Source organism: Lithobates pipiens, unplaced genomic scaffold (genome assembly GCF_037356315.1).
Source record: "Lithobates pipiens isolate NorthernLeopardFrog02 unplaced genomic scaffold, aLitPip1_a1.2 Scaffold_18, whole genome shotgun sequence".
In the NCBI taxonomy this organism is placed as follows: domain Eukaryota; kingdom Metazoa; phylum Chordata; class Amphibia; order Anura; family Ranidae; genus Lithobates; species Lithobates pipiens.
In genome coordinates this window covers 622,220,726-622,244,701 of record NW_027507758.1, presented here as the reverse complement: position 1 = coordinate 622,244,701, position 23,976 = coordinate 622,220,726, and the positions used below count along the sequence as shown (strand labels likewise).

The window sequence follows — 23,976 nt, the reverse complement described above, 5'->3', positions numbered from 1 at the left end:
GAGGGTAGGGATGAGCCGAACACCCCCCGAACTTTCGAACGGACCCCAAATTCGAACGAACTTTAGAACCCCATTGAAGTCTATGGGACTCGAACGTTCGAAATTAAAAGTGCTAATTTTAACGGCTAATATGCAAGATACTGTCCTAAAAAGGGTTTGGGGACCTGGCTCCTGCCCCAGGGGACATGGGTCAATGCATAAAATGTTTTTAAAAATGGCCGTTTTGGCGGGAGCACTGATTTTAATGACGATTAAAGTGAAAAAAAAAGTGAAATATTCCTTTAAATATGGTGCCTGGGGGGTATCTGTAGTATGCCTGTGAAGTGCCACGTGTTTCCCATGTTTAGAACAGTCCCTGCACAAAATGACATTAAACGGAAATAACACCATTTAAAACTGCTTGCGGTTTTAATGTTATATCTGGTTCCTGCAATATGGTTGAAAATCATTGAGAAAAATGGCATGGGTAGCCCTCCCTGCCCATTACCAGCCCCTTTGGGTCTTGTACGCATATTAAGGGGAACCCTGTACCCATATTAAAAAAAGGAAATGCGTGTGGCCCCCAGGCCCTATATACTCAGAACAGCAGTATACAGGCGGTGCAAACAAGACAGGGACTGTGTAGGTTTGTTGTGTTAAGTTGAATCTGTTTGTAATTTTCAACTGGTACATTTTTAAAGTGTAGCTCCAGTCAAAAAAACTATTTTTAAGCTTTTTGGAAAACATAGGGAAGGGTTATCACCCCTGTATAATTTGTTTTGCCGTCCGTCTTTTTTCATCTCACTTGCTGTTGTCTCCTTCCGTTTGCAAGTAGGAGACGTTTGTAAGTTGGATGTTTGAAAGTAGGGGCCTGCCCTATATGCTCTGCAGAAATGGCGGAACAAGGTGTTGGTTTTGCCACAACATTGTTATCCCTCAAAGTGACTCTTGGTGGGCGCTGGAGCGCCCTGCTGTGAACGATTATTTCAAGAATTGTAATTACATGCCATTGTTGAACAGTGGTAGAAAAATTGACCTTTGGTGGTTGTGGTGCTGGTGCCACAACACTATAAGTCCTCACCGTTACTCTGGGTGGGCACAGGAAGGGGCCCTCCTGTGAAATATTATATCAAGAATTGTAATTACATGTCCCTGTTAAACAGGGGCAGAAAAATTTGGCCTTAGGCACTGCTGCTGGTGCCACCACACTGCTAACTCTCCCATATACTCTAGTTTTATTGCAGGAATTAGCCCTGCTGCAAAGCATTGCATCAAAAATTGTACTTAAACGCCCCTGTTAAACAGGGGCAGAAAAATTGGGCCTTAGGCACTGGTGCTGGTGCCACCACACTGCAACCTCTGCCATATACTCTAGTTTTATTGCAGGAATTAGCCCTGCTGCAAAGCATTGCATCAAAAATTGTAATTAACCACTTGCCGACCGCCGCACAACGATGTACGTCGACAGAATGGCACGGGCAGGCATATGGGCGTACCTGTACGTCCCTGCCTTCCCGCGGGTGGGTGGCCCGATCGGGCCCCCCCCCCTGGTGCCTGCGGCGGTCGGTATTCGATCGGGAGCGATCCGGGATGAGGGGGCGGCCATTCATTCATGGCCACCCCCTCGCGATCGCTCCCGACGAATGGAAATCCTTCGTGACATCACTTCCTCTCCTGTAATGTAAACACAGGAGAGGAAGTGATGTAATCTCTCCTCCGTGTCGGTATTTTTCGTTCCGGCACCGAGGAGAGAGGATCGGTGAGTTGCACCAACACGACACTTCACAGTAGAACATGCCAGGCACACTCACACCCCCCCTTTACCTCCCGATCACCCCCCCCAATTACCCCTGCCCCCCCCAGTCACAGTGACACCAATGCATTTTTTTTTTTGCATTGGTGTCATTTGTGACTGTAATAACTGTTAGGGCAGTTAGGGTTAGCCCCCTTTAGTTCTAATGTACCCCCCTAACCCCCCCAATAAAGGTTTAACCCCGTGATCACCCCCCGTCGCCAGTGTCACTAAGGCTGGGTTCACATTGCAGCGGTTTATGAGAACGGATGTGATTCGCACCGCACTGCAGTGCAAATCACATCCGATCTCTGCGATTCGAGTTCAGCCATTCGCCGCACGCGCCGCACCCGCCGCAAATTCGCACGGGACCCTTTTTTTGGTCTGCAGCAGAATCGGATCGCATGGGTGTTCACACCATGCGATCCGAGTTTGCAGATCGCACTGCGATATGCGAACTGATCTGGGGGTGTCATTAACATTTCACTGACACTCCCAGCAGTTCGCATAGGGCAGTGTGAACTGCCGCCGGGAGGCATGCGATGCGGGAACCCGCCGCGGATCGCTGTATTAGTGTCACAGGTGACGCTAGTTAGGCAGGTAGGTATTTAGGTTCACCGCAGCTTTTTATAGCGCCAGGGACCCCCATATACTACCGCATAAAGCCCCCTGATTGCCCCCTAGTTAACCCTTTCACCAGTGATCACCATATAACTGTTACAGGTGACGCTGGTTGGTTAGTTATTTTTTTATAGTTTCAGGGCACCCGCCATTTGTTACCTAGTCTCACTAGTGTACCCGTAAATTTAGGGGTGTCTACTTTCCAAAATGGGGTCATTTGGGGGGGTTTGTGCCATCTTGGCATTTTATGGCCTTCAAAACTGTAACGCCCTTAGAAAGCCTGAAGGCGGTGCTTGGTTTTCGGGGCCCCGTACGCGGCTAGGCTCCCAAAAAGTCCCACATATGTGGTATCCCCATACTCAGGAGAAGCAGCAGAATTTATTTTGGGGTGTCATTTCACATATGCCCATGGCATGCGTGAGCAATATATCATTTAGTGACAACTTTGTGAAAAAATAAAATAAAAATAAAAAGTTTGTAATTTTCCCGCAACTTGTGGCAAAATATAAAATATTCCATGGACTCAACATGCCTCTCAGCAAATAACTTGGGGTGTCTACTTTCTAAAATGGGGTCATTTGTGGGGGTTTTGTGCCATCTTGGCATTTTATGGCCTTCAAAACTGTAATAGGTAGTGAGAAGTGAAATCAAAAATTTACGCCCTTAGAAAGCCTGATGGCGGTGCTTGGTTTTCGGGGCCCCGTACGCGGCTAGGCTCCCAAAAAGTCCCACATATGTGGTATCCCCATACTCAGGAGAAGCAGCAGAATTTATTTTGGGGTGTCATTTCACATATGCCCATAGCATGTGTGAGCAATATATCATTTAGTGACAACTTTGTGTAAAAAAAAAAAAAAAAAAATAAAGTTTGTAATTTTCCTGCAACTTGTGGCAAAATATAAAATATTCCATGGACTCAACATGCCTCTCAGCAAATAGCTTGGGGTGTCTACTTTCTAAAATGGGGTCATTTGTGGGGGTTTTGTGCCATCTTGGCATTTTATGGCCTTCAAAACTGTAATAGGTAGTGAGAAGTGAAATCAAAAATGTACGCCCTTAGAAAGCCTGAAGGCGGTGCTTGGTTTTCGGGGCCCCGTACGCGGCTAGGCTCCCAAAAAGTACCACATATGTGGTATCCCCGTACTCAGGAGAAGCAGCAGAATTTATTTTGGGGTGTCATTTCACATATGCCCATAGCATGTGTGAGCAATATATCATTTAATGACAACTTTGTGTAAAAAAAAAAAAAAAATTTTTTGTCATTATTCAATCGCTTGAGGCAAAAAAATAAAATATTCAATGGGCTCAACATGCCACTTATCAATTTCCTTAGGGGGTCTACTTTCCAAAATGGGGTCATTTGGGGGGGTTTTGTACTGCCCTGCCATTTTAGCACCTCAAGAAATGAGATAGGCAGTCGTAAACTAAAAGCTGCGTAAATTCCAGAAAACGTACCTTAGTTTGTAGATGTGACAACTTTTGCGCAAACCAATAAATATACAGTTATTTACTTTTTTTTTACCAAAGACATGTGGCTGAATACATTTTGGCCTAAATGTATGACTAAAATTGAGTTTATTGGATTTTTCTAATAACAAAAAGTAGAAAATATCATTTTTTTTCAAAATTTGCGGTCTTTTTACGTTTATATCGCAAAAAATAAAAATCGCAGAGTCAGTCAAATACCTTTAAAAGAAAGCTCTATTTGTGGGAAGAAAAGGACGCAAATTTAGTTTGGGTACAACATTGCATGACCGCGCAATTACCAGTTAAAGCAGCGCAGTGCCAAAGTGTAAAAAGACCTCTGGTCATTTACCAGCAAAATGGTCCGGTCTGAAAGTGGTTAAACGCCCTGTTAAACAGGGGCAGAAAAATTGGGCCTTAGGCACTGGTGCTGGTGCCACCACACTGCAACCTCTTCCATATACTCTAGTTTTATTGCAGGAATTAGCCCTGCTGCAAAGCATTGCATCAAAAGTTGTAATTAAACGCCCCTGTTGAACAGGGGCAGAAAAATTGGGCCTTAGGCTCTGGTGCTGGTGCCACCACACTGCAACCTCTTCCATATACTCTAGTTTTATTGCAGGAATTAGCCCTGCTGCAAAGCATTGCATCAAAAATTGTAATTAAACGCCCCTGTTAAACAGGGGCATAAAATTGGGCCTTAGGCACTGGTGCTGGTGCCACCACACTGCAACCTCTTCCATATACTCTAGTTTTATTGCAGGAATTAGCCCTGCTGCAAAGCATTGCATCAAAAGTTGTAATTACATGTCCCTGTTAAACAGGGGCAGAAAAATTGGGCCTTAGGCACTGGTGCTGGTGCCACCACACTGCAACCTCTGCCATATACTCTTGTTTTATTGCAGGAATTAGCCCTGCTGCAAAGCATTGCATCAAAAATTGTAATTAAACGCCCCTGTTAAACAGGGGCATAAAATTGGGCCTTAGGCACTGGTGCTGGTGCCACCACACTGCAACCTCTTCCATATACTCTAGTTTTATTGCAGGAATTAGCCCTGCTGCAAAGCATTGCATCAAAAATTGTACTTAAACGCCCCTGTTAAACAGGGGCAGAAAAATTGGGCCTTAGGCACTGGTGCTGGTGCCATCACACTGCAACCTCTGCCATATACTCTTGTTTTATTGCAGGAATTAGCCCTTCTGCAAAGCATTGCATCAAAAATTGTAATTAAACGCCCCTGTTAAACAGGGGCATAAAAATTGGGCCTTAGGCACTGGTGCTGGTGCCACCACACTGCAACCTCTCCCATATACTCTTGTTTGATTGCAGGAATTAGCCCTGCTGCAAAGCATTGCATCAAAAATTGTACTTAAATGCCCCTGTTAAACAGGGGCAGAAAAATTGGGCCTTAGGCATCACCCAGAACCAGAAATGTTCTTCCAACATATCAGCGGAGGAGGAAGAGGATAGACAATCAACATAACAGGACAGTCACTCAGCATCAGCATAGGCAGTCTTGAAGGGATGTGATATTTCAAAAAAAATTATTCTGTTACATCAGCTTCAGGTGCTTGGTAGCTGTGGGTGATCCAAGACTGATTCATCTTGATGAAGGTCAGTCGATCAACTGATTCGGTGGACAGGCGCACCCTGTGATCGGTAACAAAGCCACCAGCAGCACTGAAGGTGCGTTCCGAAAGAACGTTGGATGCAGGACAGGCCAGTAGCTCAATTGCATACTGTGCAAGCTCTGGCCAGTGATCCATCCTCAAGACCCAGTAAGCCAGAGGATTTTCGGTGGGAAAGGTGTCCAAGTCTGACCTTGCCCCTAGGTATTCCTGCACCATGTAAATCAGACGCTGGCGATGGGTGCTGGAACCAATCATACCCTGGGGCTGCGGACTAAAAAATTGTCTGAAAGCATCAGTCAGACGGCCACCTTCTCCACCGCTCCTTCTGACCGATGCCTCAGCAACACGTTGTCCAGGACCAGGAGTTTGTAACCTCCCAGTCTCTGGGAACGCGTTGCACAGACCTTTCTGCAAGGCCTCCCGGAGATGTCTCATCCTCTGCTCCCTCTGCGATGGCAAGATAAGGTCGGCAACCTTACCCTTGTACCGTGGATCAAGGAGAGTGGCCATCCAGTAATGGTCCCTCTCCTTGATCCGAAGAATACGAGGATCCTTCCGCAGGCTTTGCAGGATCAGGGAGGCCATGCAGCGTAGGTTAGCTGAGGCATTCGGTCCGGAGTCCTCTGGGTCACTAAGGACAACATGATCCGCAGTTACCTCCTCCCAGCCACGTACAAGTCCACGTGTTTCTTGGGACTGTAAATCATCCCTACAAGACTGCTGCTGCTGAGTGCCAGCCTCCACCTCCATGCTGACACAATCATCCTCCTCCTCCTCTTCCTCCTCCTCATCCTCTTCCTGTGTGATGGGTGGCACAGCAGGAACACTGTCTGGATAAAGGGGGCCTTGAGAGGCAAGGAAGTCCTCCTCTTCCTGCCTCTGTTCTGCCTCAAGTGCCCTGTCCATTATTCCACGCAGCGTATGCTCCAAAAGGTGGACAAGAGGTACAGTGTCACTGATGCATGCACTGTCACTGCTCACCATCCTTGTGGCCTCCTCAAACGGTGACAGGACAGTGCATGCATCCCTGATCATGCCCCACTGGCGTGGTGAGAAAAAACCAAGCTCCCCTGACCCTGTCCTGGTGCCGTAGTCGCACAGGTACTCATTGATGGCCCTCTGCTGCGTGTGCAGCCGCTGCAGCATGGCCAACGTTGAGTTCCACCTAGTGGGCATGTCACATATAAGGCGGTTCTTGGGCAGGTTCAACTCCTTTTGGAGCTCAGCCAGCCGAGCACAGGCATTAAATGATCGGCGGAAATGCACACAGACTTTCCTGGCCTGCTTCAGGACATCCTGTAAGCCGGGGTACCTGCCCAAGAACCGCTGCACCACCAGGTTAAGGACGTGAGCTACACAGGGCACATGGGTCAGTTGTCCCTGTCGGAGGGCGGAGAGGAGGTTGGTGCCATTGTCACAAACCACCATTCCTGGCTTAAGCTGGCGTGGCGTCAACCACCTCTCGGCCTGCCCCTGCAGAGCTGACAAACATCCGCCCCAGTGTGGCTCCTGTCCCCCAAACAAACCAGCGCAAGCACGGCATGGCATAGTTTTGCCTGCGTACTTGCATAGCCCCTGGAACGCCTACGAAGCACCGCTGGTTCTGAGGACAGAGCACTGGAAGAGGCCATGGAGGAAGAAGAAGAGGAGGGGGTGGAGGAGAGAGGTGTGTCACAACCAATAGTAGCATTTTGGAGGCGTGGTGGCGGAACAACCCCCAACACTACTGCACCTTGTCCTGCATCCTTCCCAGCTGCCAGAAGAGTGACCCAATGGGCCGTGAAAGACAGGTAACGTCCCTGTCCATGCCTGCTGGACCATGAGTCAGCGGTAATATGCACCTTACCGCTGACCGCCCTGTCCAGCGAGGCAAGGACATTGCCTTCCACATGCCGGTAGAGAGCCGGAATCGCCTTCCGTGAGAAAAAGTGGCGTTTGGGGACCTGCCACTGAGGAACCGCATATTGTACAAACTCACGGAAGGGGGCCGAGTCTACCAACTGAAAAGGCAGCAGTTGAAGTGCTAGCAATTTAGCCAAGCTAGCATTCAACCGCCGGTCCAGCAGCTGGGGCAGGGACATTTGCCTGCTATAATCGGACGTGGGTGTACCGCTAGCAGAGTTCCCGGAAGCACTTGGCTGTGACACACCTAATTCTACACCTTCATTCCTCTCAGAGCAGGTTTCAGAGAGGACTGAAGGTCTAGTGGGGTTGGAGATGCCAGCTGATGAGGAGCAAGGAGAGGTCCGCTTTGTTCTTTGGTGTGGGTCTTTGAGGTACGCTTGCCAATGAGCTGCATGGCAGGTCAACATATGTCTGGTCAAGCATGTGGTGCCCAAGCGGCTGATGTTTTGGCCACGCGAGATACGCTTGAGACATATGTTGCAAATAGCAGCGGTGCGATCTGATGCACTTGTCTCAAAAAAGGCCCACACCAAAGAACTTTTAGAATAACGCGCAGAGGCAGCGCCCTGCACAGGCGGAGCTCTGCGGTGTGATTCAGTCGGTGTGCTGCCCCTAAGCTGGCCCCCGGAGGGCATCCTGCCTCGTTGGACATGTGCCTCCTCCTCCTCCTCTCTCCTTCCAGGCACCCACGTGGAGTCAGTGCCCTCATCATCCCCTCCCTCTTCATCGCTGTAGCAAACCTGGCAGTATGCTGCAGCTTGTGGAACATGACTGCCAGATTGCTGTCCTTCTTGAGCATCCCCTCTCTCTGCGCTCACGCTACTGCCTTCCTCTAGCTGAGTGTCATCATCAGAGCCCACAAAACACTGGGCATCCTCCTGGAGCATGTACCCAACACTGTGCTCAAAGAGTTCAGGAGACTCCTCAGGAGGACGTGGTGGGTCTAGGGAAGGAGTCACTGATGATGACATTGAGAGGAGGGAAGACGATGCGTTGGCTTTGCTAGTACCCTGAGACTGGGTGAGAGAGGATGAGGAGGATGAAGAGGGCTTGGTCATCCACTCTACCAAGTCGTTGGCATGTTGCGGTTCAACATGTCCAGCTGCCGAAAAGAAGGACAAGCGTGTCCCATGGCCACGTGCTGATGACAATGCACCTCGTCCACGACCAGCACTGTTGTCTCTAGACACAGAGCCTGCTTGCCCTCTTTTATCGGCTCGCTCCTGTCTGCCTCTCCTTGCTGGCCTTCCAGACATGGTAATGGCCTGAAGGGAGTTGGGTAAAACAGCAGTGTAATGGAGTCACACAACACCCACTAAGCCCTGCAGGTGGCTCTATTAGAGAACAGCAATAAACGGTAGATACAGGTGTATATTGTGCTGGAGTCACACAACACCCACTAACTCCTGCAGATGCCTTTATTATAGAACACCAGAGATAAAGGGGTATACTGTAATTGAGTCACACAACACCCACTAAGCCCTGCAGATGGCTCTATTAGAGAACAGCAATAAAGGGTAGATACAGGTGTATATTGTGCTGGAGGCACAAAAAACCCACTAACTCCTGCAGATGCCTTTTTTTTAGAACACCAGAGATAAAGGGGTATATACAGATGTATACTGTGCTGTGCTGGAGGCACACACAACTTCCAATAACTCCTGCAGATGGCAAGTGGGCTCAAATAGAGAAGAGCTATGTAGGTGGATATAGCGGTGTGTACTGGGTACAGAGCACGCAGACAGCACGCACAAGCTCCTAACACTACTGACTGCAAGCTCTATTATAAAAGATAGATCACTAGCTATATAGGTGAGGTGAATATAGCGGTGTATACTGCGGTCAGGGCACACAGACAACAACCACTACACAACAGCAAGATCGAAAATCGACCGAAAACGATCGGTGTGTACTGTGTTGAAGGTACACAGAACACCCACTAACTGCTTCAGACGCCAACACACTACACTAGGCCGCCACGCTGGCGGCCTTATATAGTGTGGGGTGTGTACTACACAGCCTGAGCTATGATGCCTGTGGCCAATCATGGCTCTCCTCGCTGCTGGCGCTGTGATTGGCCAAGCATACGGGGTCACAGTGCATGCTTGGCCAATCATGAGCCAGCAATGCACTGCGATGACGCAGTGCATTGTGGGCCGTGAGCACCACACGAATTTGGCGCGAACGGCCCATAACGTTCGGAATTCGCCGAACGGGCGAACAGCCGATGTTCGAGTCGAACGTATGTTCGACTCGAACACGAAGCTCATCCCTAGTTGAGGGCAGTGAGGAATTTGAAGTGGAAGCTGTCCTAGATTGTAGAACCAGGAAAGGCCAAACACAGTTCCTGATCAAGTGGAAGGGCTATGGCCCTGAGGACAATTCATGGGAACCAGCTTCTAATGTACATGCCCCACAAAAAGTATGAGCATTTTTTCAGCATCGTCCAGAGAAGAAGCCCCTGAAGGGCATCTGGAGGCTGCCCGTAAGGAGGGGGCAATGTAAGAGAACTATTCTGGCACACATGAGAAACTTTGTGGACCACAGACACGTCACTGCGCGTGCACAAAGGAGTGTGCGCATCTGTAGGAGTGTGTCCGCGCGTTCCTTTGGCACCAGATGGCCTATTTAGGGGCACACTGACTTGTAACAGATGCTGACTGATCTTCAGCTGTTCCTGTACCCGTACCCTGTTGAATCCTGCTATTACCTGCCTGATATCCATTGCTGAACCTTGACCTTGCTTCTCGACTCTCCTACATCTCTGATTACTGGCTCCTGATCTTGGCTTCCTATTTGACCCTGCTCCTGCCTGGTGATTTTTTACCTTGCTGCCCACCTGCTTCTGAACCTGGCTTTCCCTATGACTTCACTTTTGTCTACTGTTTGGCTCAACAATGTCCTCCGAGTGTCTGCAACTCCGCTCCTGCGACCTGCTGTGACTTTCTGCATTCCCAAAATCGCATCATCCACTTCAAGCTTTCAGGGCTACATCTGCAGGCACTCGTGTTCCTCCTATACCTTGGGTCCTTCTGTCTCCACTTTCAGTGGGACACAGGTTGGAGATACAAGAGAGGCTGACCTCGTCACTTCAGACTCCAACCAGGTACATGACAGTCAGCTTCTTGCATCATCCAGCATCGGGAAATGGGTGATAAATACAATGACCCCTCCCAGGGCTGGTGCAAGGATTTTTGGCGCCCTAGGCAAAACCTAATTTTGCCGCCCCCGTTGGCTCCGCCCCTTCACTGAGACTTTTGCGGCGCCTCTTCACCCATTTCTTCAGCTGTGGTCCACAGGCCTGTACCTGTGCATCTGGACCCGGCCCGAAAACAAATAGTGGATGGCACCGGCTTGCTTAATCAAGCCAGCTGTGGTCCACAAGCTAGGGCAGTATACAGACAGGCTAACTGTATAATTGCCTGTCTGTACGAGTATACAGATACACTTACTTACCTTGCTTTACAGACACCTACTAAAAATAATAATAAATGCACATTTTTGTACCTTTTTGTATGCAAAAGGATCTTAATTTCTTAATTTTTTTTTTTTACAAAGGTGGACTTGAACCTCCACACCTCAAATAACCCCAATTTCTTTATTTTCAAGTTTCAGATCACCACAATTCTTCCATCTTCACACGTCAGATCACTCCATCACTTTCACTAGATCACTATCACCCTGAATACTTGTTCCCCTCTGCACCCCTCCTCTGTATCTCTGTTCATCTCAAACCCCCCACACACATATCAGTTCCTCTCACACACAATCTACCCCTCTGTACCCCCCTGAACGTCTGTCCACCCCCCCACACACACACCTGTTACCCCTCTGTACCCCCTGCAAGTCTGTCCCCCCACACACACACACACACACCTGTTACCCCTCTGTACCCCCTGAAAGTCTGTCCCCCCAAGACATACACCTGTTGTCTTTCTGTACCCCCTGCATGTCTGTCCCCCCCACACAATCTGTTACCCCTCTGTACCCCCTGCAAGTCTGTTCCCTCCCCCACACACACACACATGTTACCCCTCTGTACCCCCTGCACATCTGTCCCGTGTCCACACACATCTGTTCCCCTCTCTATACCTCCCTGCATGTCTGTTCCTCTCCCCCCCCCCCCCCACACACACACACACACACACACACCTGTTCCCCCTATATACCCCCTTGCACGTCTGTCTGCCCCCCCTCCACACACACACACACACACATCTGTTCCCCCTCTGTAACCCCCCCACATACATAAACACACACCTGTTCCGCCTTTGTGCCCCGCCCCCCACACACACACACACACCTCTGTTCCCCCTACGTACCCCCCCACACACACACACACCTCTGTTCCCCCCCCCCACACACACACACACCTCTGTTCCCCCTATGTACCCCCCCACACACACACACACCTCTGTTCCCCCTATGTACCCCCCCCACACACACACCTCTGTTCCCCCTATGTACCCCCCCACACACACACACCTCTGTTCCCCCTATGTACCCCCCCCCCCCCACACACACACACCTGTTCCCCCTATGTACCCCCCCCCCACACACACCTCTGTTCCCCCTATGTACCCCCCCACACACACACCTCTGTTCCCCCTATGTACCCCCCCCCACACACACACCTCTGTTCCCCCTATGTACCCCCCCCACACACCTCTGTTCCCCCTACATACCCCCCTGCATGTCTGTTCCTAATCCCCCCCCCCCCCACACACACACATACACACACAGCGAAATAAACTATAAACTTGACAGAGTACATTTTTTATTTCATGTGTTTGCAGGCTGCAGAACTAAGCATGCTGCCTGAGCTTCCACTATACCTGAGCCAGCGGCGGTGATGCCTTTACTCCAGGAGAGTGGTGCTGCTGCCTGCCTGTTCTTCTATAACAGATGCCCGAGCGGCCAGGAGGAGGGGGAGTGGATATCGGCAAGCCCAGAGTTACATGCCATCTCATCCGCCCCAGCCAGTTCCACCGATCATGCTGTACTTCCGGATCGGCCGGCTGTCTCCCCTCATCTTCTCACTGCTAGGGCGGCTTCTCACTTCTCACTGCTTCTCACTGCTTCTCACTGCTTCTCACTGCTAGGGCGGCACTGCAGGCTGGGGACAGAGCGATCCGGGATGTCTCTTCACAGGCGCAATCGCCCTCTATGAGGCAGCATGTATTTAAAAAATTACAATCCTGGATATATTTTAATAATCCGAATCACAGCGAGTGGCTGGGGATCCGTATTTTGCCGCCCCCCCTACCCGGGCACCCTAGGCAGCCGCCTGACCCGCCTATTGCTAGCGCCGGCCCTGACCCCTCCCCTTATAGCCATAAATCCCACCCTCTTATCATCAAAGTAAAAGATGTGAAAACATCTGTGATAAATCCTTGACGCATTTCACCTTGTCAGCATCCAGTGATAAACCATAAAGTGACATCAAAGTCCATCCAACGTCTCCTTTATACTTCAAGAAATTATATCACCACCGATAAATGTCTGCAAAACCTCCAGAGCTTCTTCAAATCTCACTATATGCTCCAGCAAACCCTGCGTAGTGGACCTCAAAACACCTCCTTCCCCAAATACCAATCCAGTGCTCTGTTCTGTGCGCTCATCAGACCTCCATCATCCTCTTAATAAGTGGCTCCACAATAGCTTTGGAGGGACCCTGGCTGAGAAAGGTTAGACTAGGCAATCATATATTTCTATCCCCATTGGTGGGAGTGGAGATGACCCCATCTATAAGGATATACAGTAGATACACACAGCACAAGGCCGTGTTCACACTGCGAGATGTTTCTTAGGACTGCAGTTCCTTTGATCTCCACAAGGTGGTGATCTCACTTCTACCCAGACAGGACGTCTCTATGGAATACAGACAGGAAGTGATGTCAGGTACAGACAGAAAGTTGCGGGTGAGAGGCGAGTCGGGAGGAAGTAGAGAGAAGACATTACTGGACGAAGCAGCCAAGGAGGTAATAAGATCTTATTTTCTATTTACACCCAGTAACCCCCCGTCATGTCCGTCCTCTTCCTCCATAGTCACTGTGATGTCATTTATCTCCAGCAGATGATGATACACACATATATAGTGTGGAAACCTAGATTAACCCCTTCAGGGGCAGAACATTTCCCCCACTTACGGGGCCGGAACATTCTCTTCATTTTGGAAATGTGTCACCTTTCCCACCACTAGGGATGAGCTCAGGCATGTTCGCATGGAACACGTGCAGAGCTGCCAGGAAGTCGGCACTGCAGTGAGACATTGCCCCCATGTGCGTCTACAGAGATTGGGAAATGTCTCACTGCCTGTGAGGGCAGCGCAGTGCCGACTTCCTGGCAGGCTCTGCACGTGCTGTTTGCGAACATGCCTGAGCTCATCCTTACCCACCAGTAGGGATGAGCTCAGGCGTGTTTGCATGGTCCACATGCAGAGCCCGCCAGGAAGTGGGCGCAGCGCTGTGCAAATCACAGGCAGTGAGACATTGCCCCGATGTGCGGCTGCACATCGGGGCAATTAAGTCACGTTCTCACCTCATCAGTCTGTACTAACTGATTATACCACTTTTATCAGTGGTGGGGGGTGAAGGCAGGGTTGCCAACCGCCAGTAAATTTACTCACAGTTTGTAAAAATCTGTGTTTTTTTTTTTTTTTTTTTACAACTGCCAGTATATATCAGGGGCTGATAATTTCATGCGGTGTTGACTCTTAAGTGAAAAATCAAGCGAATTACTTTGTTATAGGTATTGTCAGCGTTTCCATATCATGTTTATACTGTTCAGATATTCACTATGTTAGTTTTCAACAGGAGTTCTGTCATTTCTCAGGTTGCCAGTAAATAATGTGCTCTGCCAGTAAATTTTCCACGTTTTGTCAGTAAAAAATGCTGAAGAAGGTCGGCAACCCTGGATGAAGGGTTATTTAGAGGGGATTGGGATATGTATGTCTTTATTTTATAAGATTAGAATAGGAAGAAAGTGAAAAATGTCATTTGTAGTAAATGTCCTGAAAACGAATGTCTCCATAATGATCCCAGTCTCAGATATTCATCCCAAAATGTGATCAGTAAAGACTCCGGAGTACACAGAGATCGCAGGAATATGACGTGTCCTGGCATCTTTCCATTTAGGACCCAGGAGAAATGATTCTTTGTACAGAAATCTCACAGTTCCTCTTCCTCCTGTCCCTCCTGATCTCACAGCTCCTCCTCCCAATATCCTCCATCCAGAGTCAGAGAATCCTATGACATCACACTGACCTCACAGCTCCTCCTCCCAAAGTCCCTCCATCCAGAGTCAGAGAATCCTATGACATCACACTGACCTCACAGCTCCTCCCCGCAATGTCCCTACATCCAGAGTCAGAGAGTCCTATGACATCACACTGACCTCACAGCTTCTCCTCCCAAAGTCCCTCCATCCAGAGTCAGAGAGTCCTATGACATCACACTGACCTCACAGCTCCTCCAACCAGAGGCAGAGAATTCTATGACATCACACTGACCTCACAGCTCCTCCTCCCAATGTCCCTCCATGTGGCTTTTTTTTTTCCGATGCTCTTCGTATGTGGCTGGACCCTTGACATCCTTACTTGTAAAGTGGGAGTATAGGTCTTGTGTTGTATGTAATGGTGTCAGAATACCTACAACAAGCTTTTAACTGCATAGTGTGGGGGTCCTATGTGGGTAAATTATACCTCAGCCTGAAGTGGGGCTTTAATAAATAGAGACCTGAATGATGAGGTGAGGAGGATTCTGGGAATATTATTTGATTTTACTATTTGTGTTCAGATCTAGAATTTTCCTCCTGTGAAGTCTGGAGATCATATGACCATCACATTGCCTCCCCCTCCCTCCCTGATAGAATAGAGAAATACAAAGAAGATTCTAGAAGTCACCAGAGAGATGATGGAGGAGAGGTGAGCGGTGCCGGGAATTCTGGGACATTATCCAGTAACAGACCAGGGATGTGTCTGGATGGTGACTGTATCATTGTGTGTGTCAGGTTCCTATAAGGTGTCAGGATGTCACTGTCTATTTCTCCATGGAGGAGTGGGAGTATTTAGAAGGACACAAGGATCTCTACAAGGGCGTCATGATGGACAATCAGCCGCCCCTCACATCACCGGGTAAGAGGAGACTTTATTGTAAAGGAGAGAGCAGTACGGAGGCTCCACCTAGATCCCCCATCATCTGATAAACACATAGAAACAATGTATTCAGTCAGTGTGTGTGTTTCCTACAGATGGATCCAGTAATGGGAACCCACCAGAGAGATGTCCCCGTCCTCTGTATTCCCGGGATTCCACACAGGAAGATCACACCGTCCCTCACCATCATCAGGTAGATGAGGAACAATCAGTGATAGTGTCATTAGGATCTGTACATTATCTGCATTGATGTAATTTTTTATTATATATTCAGAGTGGAAACCTGAGAGATTTGAAAGTTGAGGTTAAAGAAGAGATAAAAGAGGAGGATGATAAGGATGGGGTGATGGAGGAGTCAGAGTTTCTTAAAGAACACAAAGATCTGTACCAGGACACCATGGTGGAGTCATCCAGCTCCAGGAACCCACCAGAGAGATGTCCCCGTCCTCTGTATTCCCGGGATCCCACACAGGAAGGTCACACCATCCCCCACCATCATCAGGTAGATGAGGAACAATCACTGATAATATCATTAGGATCTGTACATTATATGCATTGTTACCACTGATGTAATTTTTGTTATATAATCAGAGTGGAAACCTGAGAGATTTGAAAGTTGAGGTTGAAGAAGAGATAAAAGACGAAGATGATAAGGATGGGGTGATGGAGGAGTCTCTAAAAGAACACAAAGATCTGTCCCAGGACACCATGGTGGAGTCATCCAGCTACAGAAACCCACCAGAGAGATGTCCCCGTCCTCTGTATTCCCGGGATTCCACACAGGAAGGTCACACCATCCCTCACCATCATCGGGTAGATGATTGACAATTATTGGTAGTTATGATTTATATACAGTATGTTTCTTTCAATCATTGATTTTTCATATATTCAGAGTGAAAACCTCGGGGATGATAATATTGTTGTTAAAGAAGAATATAAAGAGGAGGATGAGGAGTATGGAGTGATGGAGGAGTTTTCAGAAGGACACAAGGATATGATGGAGCCACCTAATACCAGGAACCCACCAGAGAGATGTCCCCGTCCTCTGTATTCCCGGGATTCCACACAGGAAGGTCACACCATCCCTCACCATCACAAGGTTGGTGGGATGGCGTATCTAGAACATGGACTCGTAGAGATGATGTGTGGATTTTTTATGTGGCATTATGTTTTACAGATGATATTCACTCTCATTTTCTTGGTTTAGGGTAAAGATCTGATAGATATAAAAGTTGAGGTGAAAGAAGAACAGAGGTATGTGAGTGATGATCAGCAGTCTGTGGAGGAGGATGGAATAATTAAGATAATTCTAGAGAAAGACACTCCTACAGAGATCAGCACAGGTGGGTCATTAACACCAAATACATTCCTCCACCCATACTGCTCATTGATTGGTCCAGAGTAGGGCAAGGACTGGGTGATATCAGCCTGTAATACCCTGGTCACTTTCCTGAGCTGTGTTCCCCATCCTGCCACATGTCCAGTTCTAATGGGATCTCTGACAGAACAATTAATTTGCTCCGTTGTCTGCTGGCTGTGCCGGGTGAGTCCTGACCCTTACACTGTATAATCTATATTGTACATTACATACTCCTGACCCCTGCACTATATCCACTTGCTGAACCCCACAGTGCATTTACTGCTGGGTTGGCGGCATGTACAGGCAAAGCAATATACCTGTACATAGTTTTTCCTGTACTATAATGGGGGGGGGGACACTGCTCCCCCTTTCCTGTGGCGGATCCTGGTAGTCGGGGCCCGGTGATCATGTGATCACTACGCAATCATATGATCGCAATGTCAACAAAGCTGTTGTGAATCAATATGATTCATAGCTGCTTTGATCCTTTAGCCGTGATCATTGCTGGTACAATGATCTTCATTGTACCAGCAATCAAAGTTTAAAAAAAAATAAAAATCCCAAATTACTATGGTAACATTGAACTACTCTGATATTTAAAATTTTGTTTACCATTATTTTTTTAATATTGAATAAAACATTTTTTAAACTTTTAAACTCCCAGCATTAGGGATGGCCTCACGGTTCGCCCGGCGGTCAGTTTGCGGCAAATTTTGCGTGTTCGCTATTCACCAAACCGGCGAACTTCTGGCGCTGTTCGCCCAGCGGACATATGCGTTTACAGTGTGAAAGAACTTTGACCCATGATGACACATCCATCATGGGGTACAGGACAGCCAATTGAGACATTTCAGCACATGGACAATTGGACATTCCCCCTACATTATAAATAGACCTGATCTGGTGGCCATTTTACATTTTGTCTTATGTCAGTGTAGGGAGAGGTTGCTGTGTGGAGCAGGAACAGACTGTAGTGACACAAATCACTAGCTATTAGGTCCACAAAAGTCCTTTTAAGGACTGGTATAGGTGTAGTACAGTATATAGAGTTCAGTGCACTGCTGTGCTGGTGATTGCAGCTGTCTTTTGTCAGTGTAGGGACAGGACGCTGTGTGGAGCAGAGACGGTTAGTTTAATCACTAGCTATTACTACTAGGTCCACAAAGGTCCTTTTAAGGACTGGTATAGGTGTACAGTATATAGGGTGCTGGTGCACTGCTGCTGACTGCTGCCCGATTCTGCAGCTGTCTTTTATCAGTGTAGGGACTGAGGGAGAGTCTGTAAATCACTAGCTACTAGGTCCACAAAGGTCCTTTTAAGGACTGGTATAGGTGTACAATATATAGGGGTTGTGGTGCACTGCTGTGCTGCAGATTACTGCTCGTTTCTGCAGCTGTCTTTTATCAGTGTAGGGACTGAGGTACAGTCTGCAAATCACTAGCTACTAGGTCCACAAAGGTCCTTTTAAGGACTGGTATAGGTGTACTATTTGGTGTGCAGTATATAGGTGTGTAATACACATATAAAATACTTGCACATATAGCAAGCATAGTATCGTGCATTTCCACTGTGCAGCAATGTGACTGCTGAGCGGTTCTGCAGCGATACTACAAAGAGTGACAAACGCAATAAAAAAAAAAAGTATTATAACTGGTGTGATAGACCAGTGGCCTCAAAAACAACAGATTGAAGCTGGGTGTTATATACTTTCTTCCACATACATACTGCACTTCTCTAGAGACTTTTGTCACAGTGTCATTTAAAAAATGACAGGCAGAGGAAGAGGCAGGCCCTTCCGCAGGGGTGGTAGGGGTAGGGCAGGAGCAACAGGCTTGAGCCAAAGTGGCAAATTGCAGAAGGTGCGTGCGATTACGTCAAAGGACGCACCAGACTTGGTTGAGTGGCTCGCTCAGTCTTACTCTTTTTTTTTTTTAAGAAAAGGAACGTTTATTGAGCATACAAAATACATAGGATGACAGTAACACATCTGGGGTGCAACATGCACCAAATATACGGAGAAAACAGCTGGTAACAATAGCACAGGCTGAAAAAAAAAGGGGGGGGTTCTTTGTTTACAGGTTGAACAGTACATAAAAAAACAAGGGGCAATGCGGTGTGTTCAGAAAGGGGGGGAGAGAGGACCTCAGAGGTTGGGAGTCATAGGCCAAGCCACAGTACAGATTGCGCAAGGTAGTCCGTAGGGGGGGGGAGCATGAAGCCATTATCTTGGGGGCGAGGGTCCCATCTTCAACCACGGAGACAACGAGACTCGTCGGGCCGAACCTGAGTAGGTGTAAGGAGGTGTACTAACTACAGGCTACACTAGGCGGTACATGTATCTGAATCCCCCATCCATTTATCCCATATCTTGGCAAACTTGCCCGGGCAGCCTCTATGCATATACAGCAATTTTTTATAGGGGAGAGTGGCATTGACAGCCGCCTTCCATTGCCAGGCAGTGGGGGGTACTGAGCTCAACCAGGTGCGGGCTATCTGCAGTCTAGCGAGGTATAGGGTCTCCTGTAGGAAAACAGTCGGAATCCTAGCCTCCTCGGATACGAGGAGAATCCCCAGCAAACACTGGCGGGGGCATAGCGTCAGCGGGGAGCCCATTTGGTCGTGGAGAAAGTCAACAACCTGCTTCCAGTAAACCTGCAGCTCAGGACAGGACCAAAGGAGATGATAGAACGTGGCCTGGGGATCACCACATTTAGGACACGTAGGATCGTAGCCAGGTCTAAATTTGGACAATCGCCCAGGGGTTAGGTATGACCTATGCAGCATGTAAAGGTGTGTAAGCCTGTCAGAGAGTTTAGGGGAAACCAACTTAGGGGTGTCAAGTGCAGTTTCCCAGTCCGTGTCTTCGATAACCCCCACGTCAGCCTCCCATCTAGCCTTAAGTCGGTAGGCACGGGCGGTCGCCCCAGGCGTGAGTAGGTTGTTGTAGAAAAAAGAAATCAGTTTCTTAGGGTCGTCACCTAACACGGCTGTTGCTATCGGAAGTGTCTCGAGCCTGGGGATAGGGGAGCCGAATTGGGAGCTAAGGGCATGGCGGAGTTGAAGGTATCTAAAAAACATTCTATTAGGGAGGTTGAAGTCATCTTTGAGGGCCTGGAAGGGTCTGACGGCTCCATTGGTAATAACCTGGGACAGAAAGATAACGCCCCCGGCCAGCCACACAGAGCGGTCGGGGATCGTAGATAGCTCGGGGAGTAGGGGATTATCCCAAAGGGGGGTGTGGGAGTGAAACCTGGGGGCCCCAGTAATGGACGTGGCCTGCTGCCAAAGCAAACAATGATGAGACAACATGTCTCTCCCCGGGACGGAGGGTCCCCTGGAGCCCCGCAAAAGGAGACGGAGTGGGTGTACAACCAGAGTGGAGTGAGAGGAGCATACCAAGATGGCGTAGCGATCTCTGTCAATCTGATTGAAATAGTAGAAATGGGACAGTTGGGAGGCCAGGTAATAATAGTACAAGTCTGGTAGGGCGGTGCCGCCCAGGTGGGTAGGACATTTCAGAACACTCCACGAGAGCTTGCTCAGTCTTACTCTTATGCACCCTCCTCATCCTCTTCACTCTCTGCTGTGTGCACCCCCAAAGACACTACCACCAACAACACCACCACCATATACCTTCCGCTTCAGTCACAGGAATTATTTTCCGATCCATATCAAGACATTTCCGATGCGCAGGCACTCTTGGCATTGGATCAGGAAGAGGAGGTAGCAACAACCGCCACTCGGCAGTCTGACGACAGTACCCAGATCAGCTCAAGGAGGAGGTTGGTCCCCGGTGTTGCTGCCTACTCCGAGATCTCTAATTATAGCAGTGGGGAAGGTGACGTCGATGATGACGTGTCTAGTGATGTCACGTGGGTGCCCACAAGAGAGGAAGAGGAGGGGAGTTCAGAGGGAGATATGGACCAGCAGATAGGGAGGAGAAGCAGGAAGAACTGACATTGCACAGGAGGGACAAAGCAGACTGCAAATGTATCAGGAGCGAGGCATCAACCATGTACGGTCACATCTGGCGCTCCCAGGATGCCGGCACATGGCTCCGCAGTGTGGGCTTTTTTTTAACGCTCACGACAGTGTTGACTACCTCACATTTCTGAAAATGAATGAGGCATGGATCTCGGAGGAATTCAACACATGTGACCAGTAGACCATGTATATGCATAACTCTATAAACGATTTATTTAATCGAGCACACGGACCTTTTTTCTACCTTTTGGCTCACTTCCTTGTACAAAAAAAGCACACCGTACTAAATGCCCATACCCTCCTGTTTGAAGAGGTTGAACGGTGTCATATTTTTGGGTCCCGCAGCGAGTTGCTGGTATCAGTGCTGATGTCAGTGCTCTCAATCTCGGTGCTGGTGTCAGTGCTCTCTATCATGGTGCTGGTGTGGTGTCAGTGCTCTCTATCTCGGTGCTGGTGTCAGTGCTCTCTATCTCGGTGCTGGTGTCAGTGCTCTCTATCTCGGTGCTGGTGTCAGTGCTCTCTATCTCGGTGCTGGTGTCAGTGCTCTCTATCTCGGTGCTGGTGTCAGTGCTCTCTATCTCGGTGCTGGTGTCAGTGCTCTCTATCTCGGTGCTGGTGTCAGTGCTCTCTATCTCGGTGCTGGTGTCAGTGCTCTCTATCTCGGTGCTGGTGTCAGTGCTCTCTATCACGGTGCTGGTGTCAGTGCTCTCTATCACGGTGCTGGTGTCAGTGCTCTCTATCACGGTGCTGGTGTCAGTGCTCTCTATCACAGTGCTGGTGTCAGTGCTCTCGGTGCTGGTGTCAGTGCCCTCTCTTTATCTCGGTGCTGGTGTCAGTACTCTCTACCTCGGTGCTGGTGTCAGTGCTCTCTCTCTATCTCTGTGCTGGTGTCAGTGCTCTCTCTATCTCTGTGCTGGTGTCAGTGCTCTCTCTATCTTGGTGCTGGTGTGGTGTCAGTGCTCTCTATCTATCTCGGTGCTGGTGTCAGTGCTCTCTATCACGGTGATGGTGATCATCTCCTGCACCCTCTTCATAGCCTACCCTGACCTTTCCTCTCCTCCATTGCCTTCATGCGCTCCTGAGTCCTGAATTGTCAAAATTTCACAGATAAAAAAAGGCGAAAGGGAGGCGTGATTGACGATGGATTTACATTGGGGAACACTTTTTTTATTTTTTAATAAAAGATTTTCAAAAACATATCTTCTGTTTTTTTTTATACACTTTTTTGGCGAACTATGTACCCCTACCCATTCACATATGGGGACCGGATCGGGGGCCCCCTTGTCAAAGGGGGCTTCCAGATTCTGAGAAGCTCCCGTCCGCAGACTCCGACAACCAATGGCCAGGGTTGTCGGGAAGAGACCCATGTCCCCATCAACATGGGGACAAGGTGCTTTGGGGTGAGGGGGCAAAGAGTTTTTTTTTTCAACTGCCAATTTTTCATTGTATTCAGCTGCCAGCGGGAAAGCCCATTGACAGCTGATGACTCATCGGTTGTTAAGGACACTGCTGCCAGCTTCTAGGCCCCGCCCCTTAACAACTAGCTTATACTGTGCCCTAATTGGGCAAAGCTTTGGCCAATTGGGCGCAGAATGCACTATGCAGCGCAAAGTGCATTTCATAGTATTTGGCAGGGCAGACACCCTGCAAATTCGGGTTGTTAAGGACACTGCGGACAGCTTCTAGGCCCCGCCCCTTAACAACTAGCTTATACTGTGCCCTAATTGGGCAAAGCTTTGGCCAGTTGGGGCGCAGAATGCACTGTGCAGCGCAAAGTGCATTTCATCGTGTTTGGCAGGGCAGACACCCTGCAAATTCGGGTGTGCGGTGAATGGGCGAACAGGCAAATGCCGTTTACCGTTTACCCAACACTACTCCTGACCCCTGCGCTATATATTCTGTTGTACATTACATACTCCTGAACCCTGCAAGATATACTCTATATTGTACTTTACATACTCCTGACCCTTGCATTATATACTCTGTATTGTACTTGGAAGTGCAGTCGCTGTAGATCTGAGGGGAAGATCGGAAATGAGGGGAAGCTCTGCTGATTTCTATCATCCAGTCACTTACAAGCAAAAGATCTGTTTTATTTTCCTTGCATATCCCCCTCAGATCTACAGTGACTGCACTTCCAAGTGCACTTGCAGTGCACAGTGGATTTGCCTTTAGTAAATAACCCCTTCTATGTTGTACATTATATACTCCTGAACCCCTATACTATTTACCCCATGTTGTAGATTACATACTCCAGACCTCTGTACTTTATACTCTATGTTGTACATTACATACTCCTGACCCCTGTACTATATACTCTATGTTGTAGATTACATACTTCTGACCTCTGCACTATATACAGTATTTTATGTTTGTCCTCCCAACAGATAAGAGATTTTCCTGTACTGACTGCGGGAAGTGTTTCCGTTCGAATTTCAAACTTGGTGTGCATAAAAGATCTCATTCAGGGGAGAAGCCGTATTCCTGTCCTGAGTGCAGCAAATGTTTTTCACAGAAGGCCAATCTTTACAGGCATCAGAAGTCTCACACGGGGGAAAAGACGCATTCCTGTCCCGAGTGTGGGAAAGGTTTTTCACACAAGTCCAATCTTTCTATACATCTGAGATTGCACACGGAGCAGAAGCCGTATTCCTGCCCTGAGTGCGGAAAATGTTTCTCGCACAAGTCCAATCTTTCTACGCATCGGAGATTGCACACGGGGGAGAAGCCATATTCCTGTCCCGAGTGCGGAAAATGTTTCTCGCACAAGTTCAATCTTTCCAGACATCAGAGATCGCATACGGGGGAGAAGCCGTATTCCTGTCCCGAGTGCGGAAAATGTTTTTCACAGCAGTCCAATCTTTACGCACATCAGAAATTGCACACGGGGGAGAAGCCATATTCCTGTCCTGAGTGAGGGAATTGTTCCTCGCTGAAGTCCTGTCTTCCTGTACATCAGGGATCCCACACAACCCTCGAGGTGTATTAGTGCCTTGAGTGCGGGAAATGTCTTCTATATGAATGTTGCTGGACATCACAGCTCTCATGTGGGGAAGAAGCACACCCTGATATACACCTCAGATA

At 48.5% G+C, this 23,976-nt stretch overlaps 1 protein-coding gene across 1 annotated transcript in view; it reads left to right on the top strand.

Moving 5' to 3' along the window:
• The first annotated feature begins 13,301 nt into the window (after positions 1-13,301).
• The window catches only part of LOC143986857 (uncharacterized), a 154,388-nt gene continuing 143,713 nt past the window's right edge, over positions 13,302-23,976 (top strand). The window contains exons 1-9 of the mRNA XM_077485264.1: positions 13,302-13,374; positions 15,190-15,317; positions 15,404-15,527; positions 15,644-15,741; positions 15,823-16,050; positions 16,140-16,361; positions 16,441-16,647; positions 16,756-16,891; positions 23,280-23,800. Of these exons, the coding sequence (XP_077341390.1) occupies positions 15,443-15,527; positions 15,644-15,741; positions 15,823-16,050; positions 16,140-16,361; positions 16,441-16,647; positions 16,756-16,891; positions 23,280-23,800 (1,497 nt within the window). The 5' untranslated portion in view covers positions 13,302-13,374; positions 15,190-15,317; positions 15,404-15,442. The remainder of the gene's footprint in view (positions 13,375-15,189; positions 15,318-15,403; positions 15,528-15,643; positions 15,742-15,822; positions 16,051-16,139; positions 16,362-16,440; positions 16,648-16,755; positions 16,892-23,279; positions 23,801-23,976) is intronic.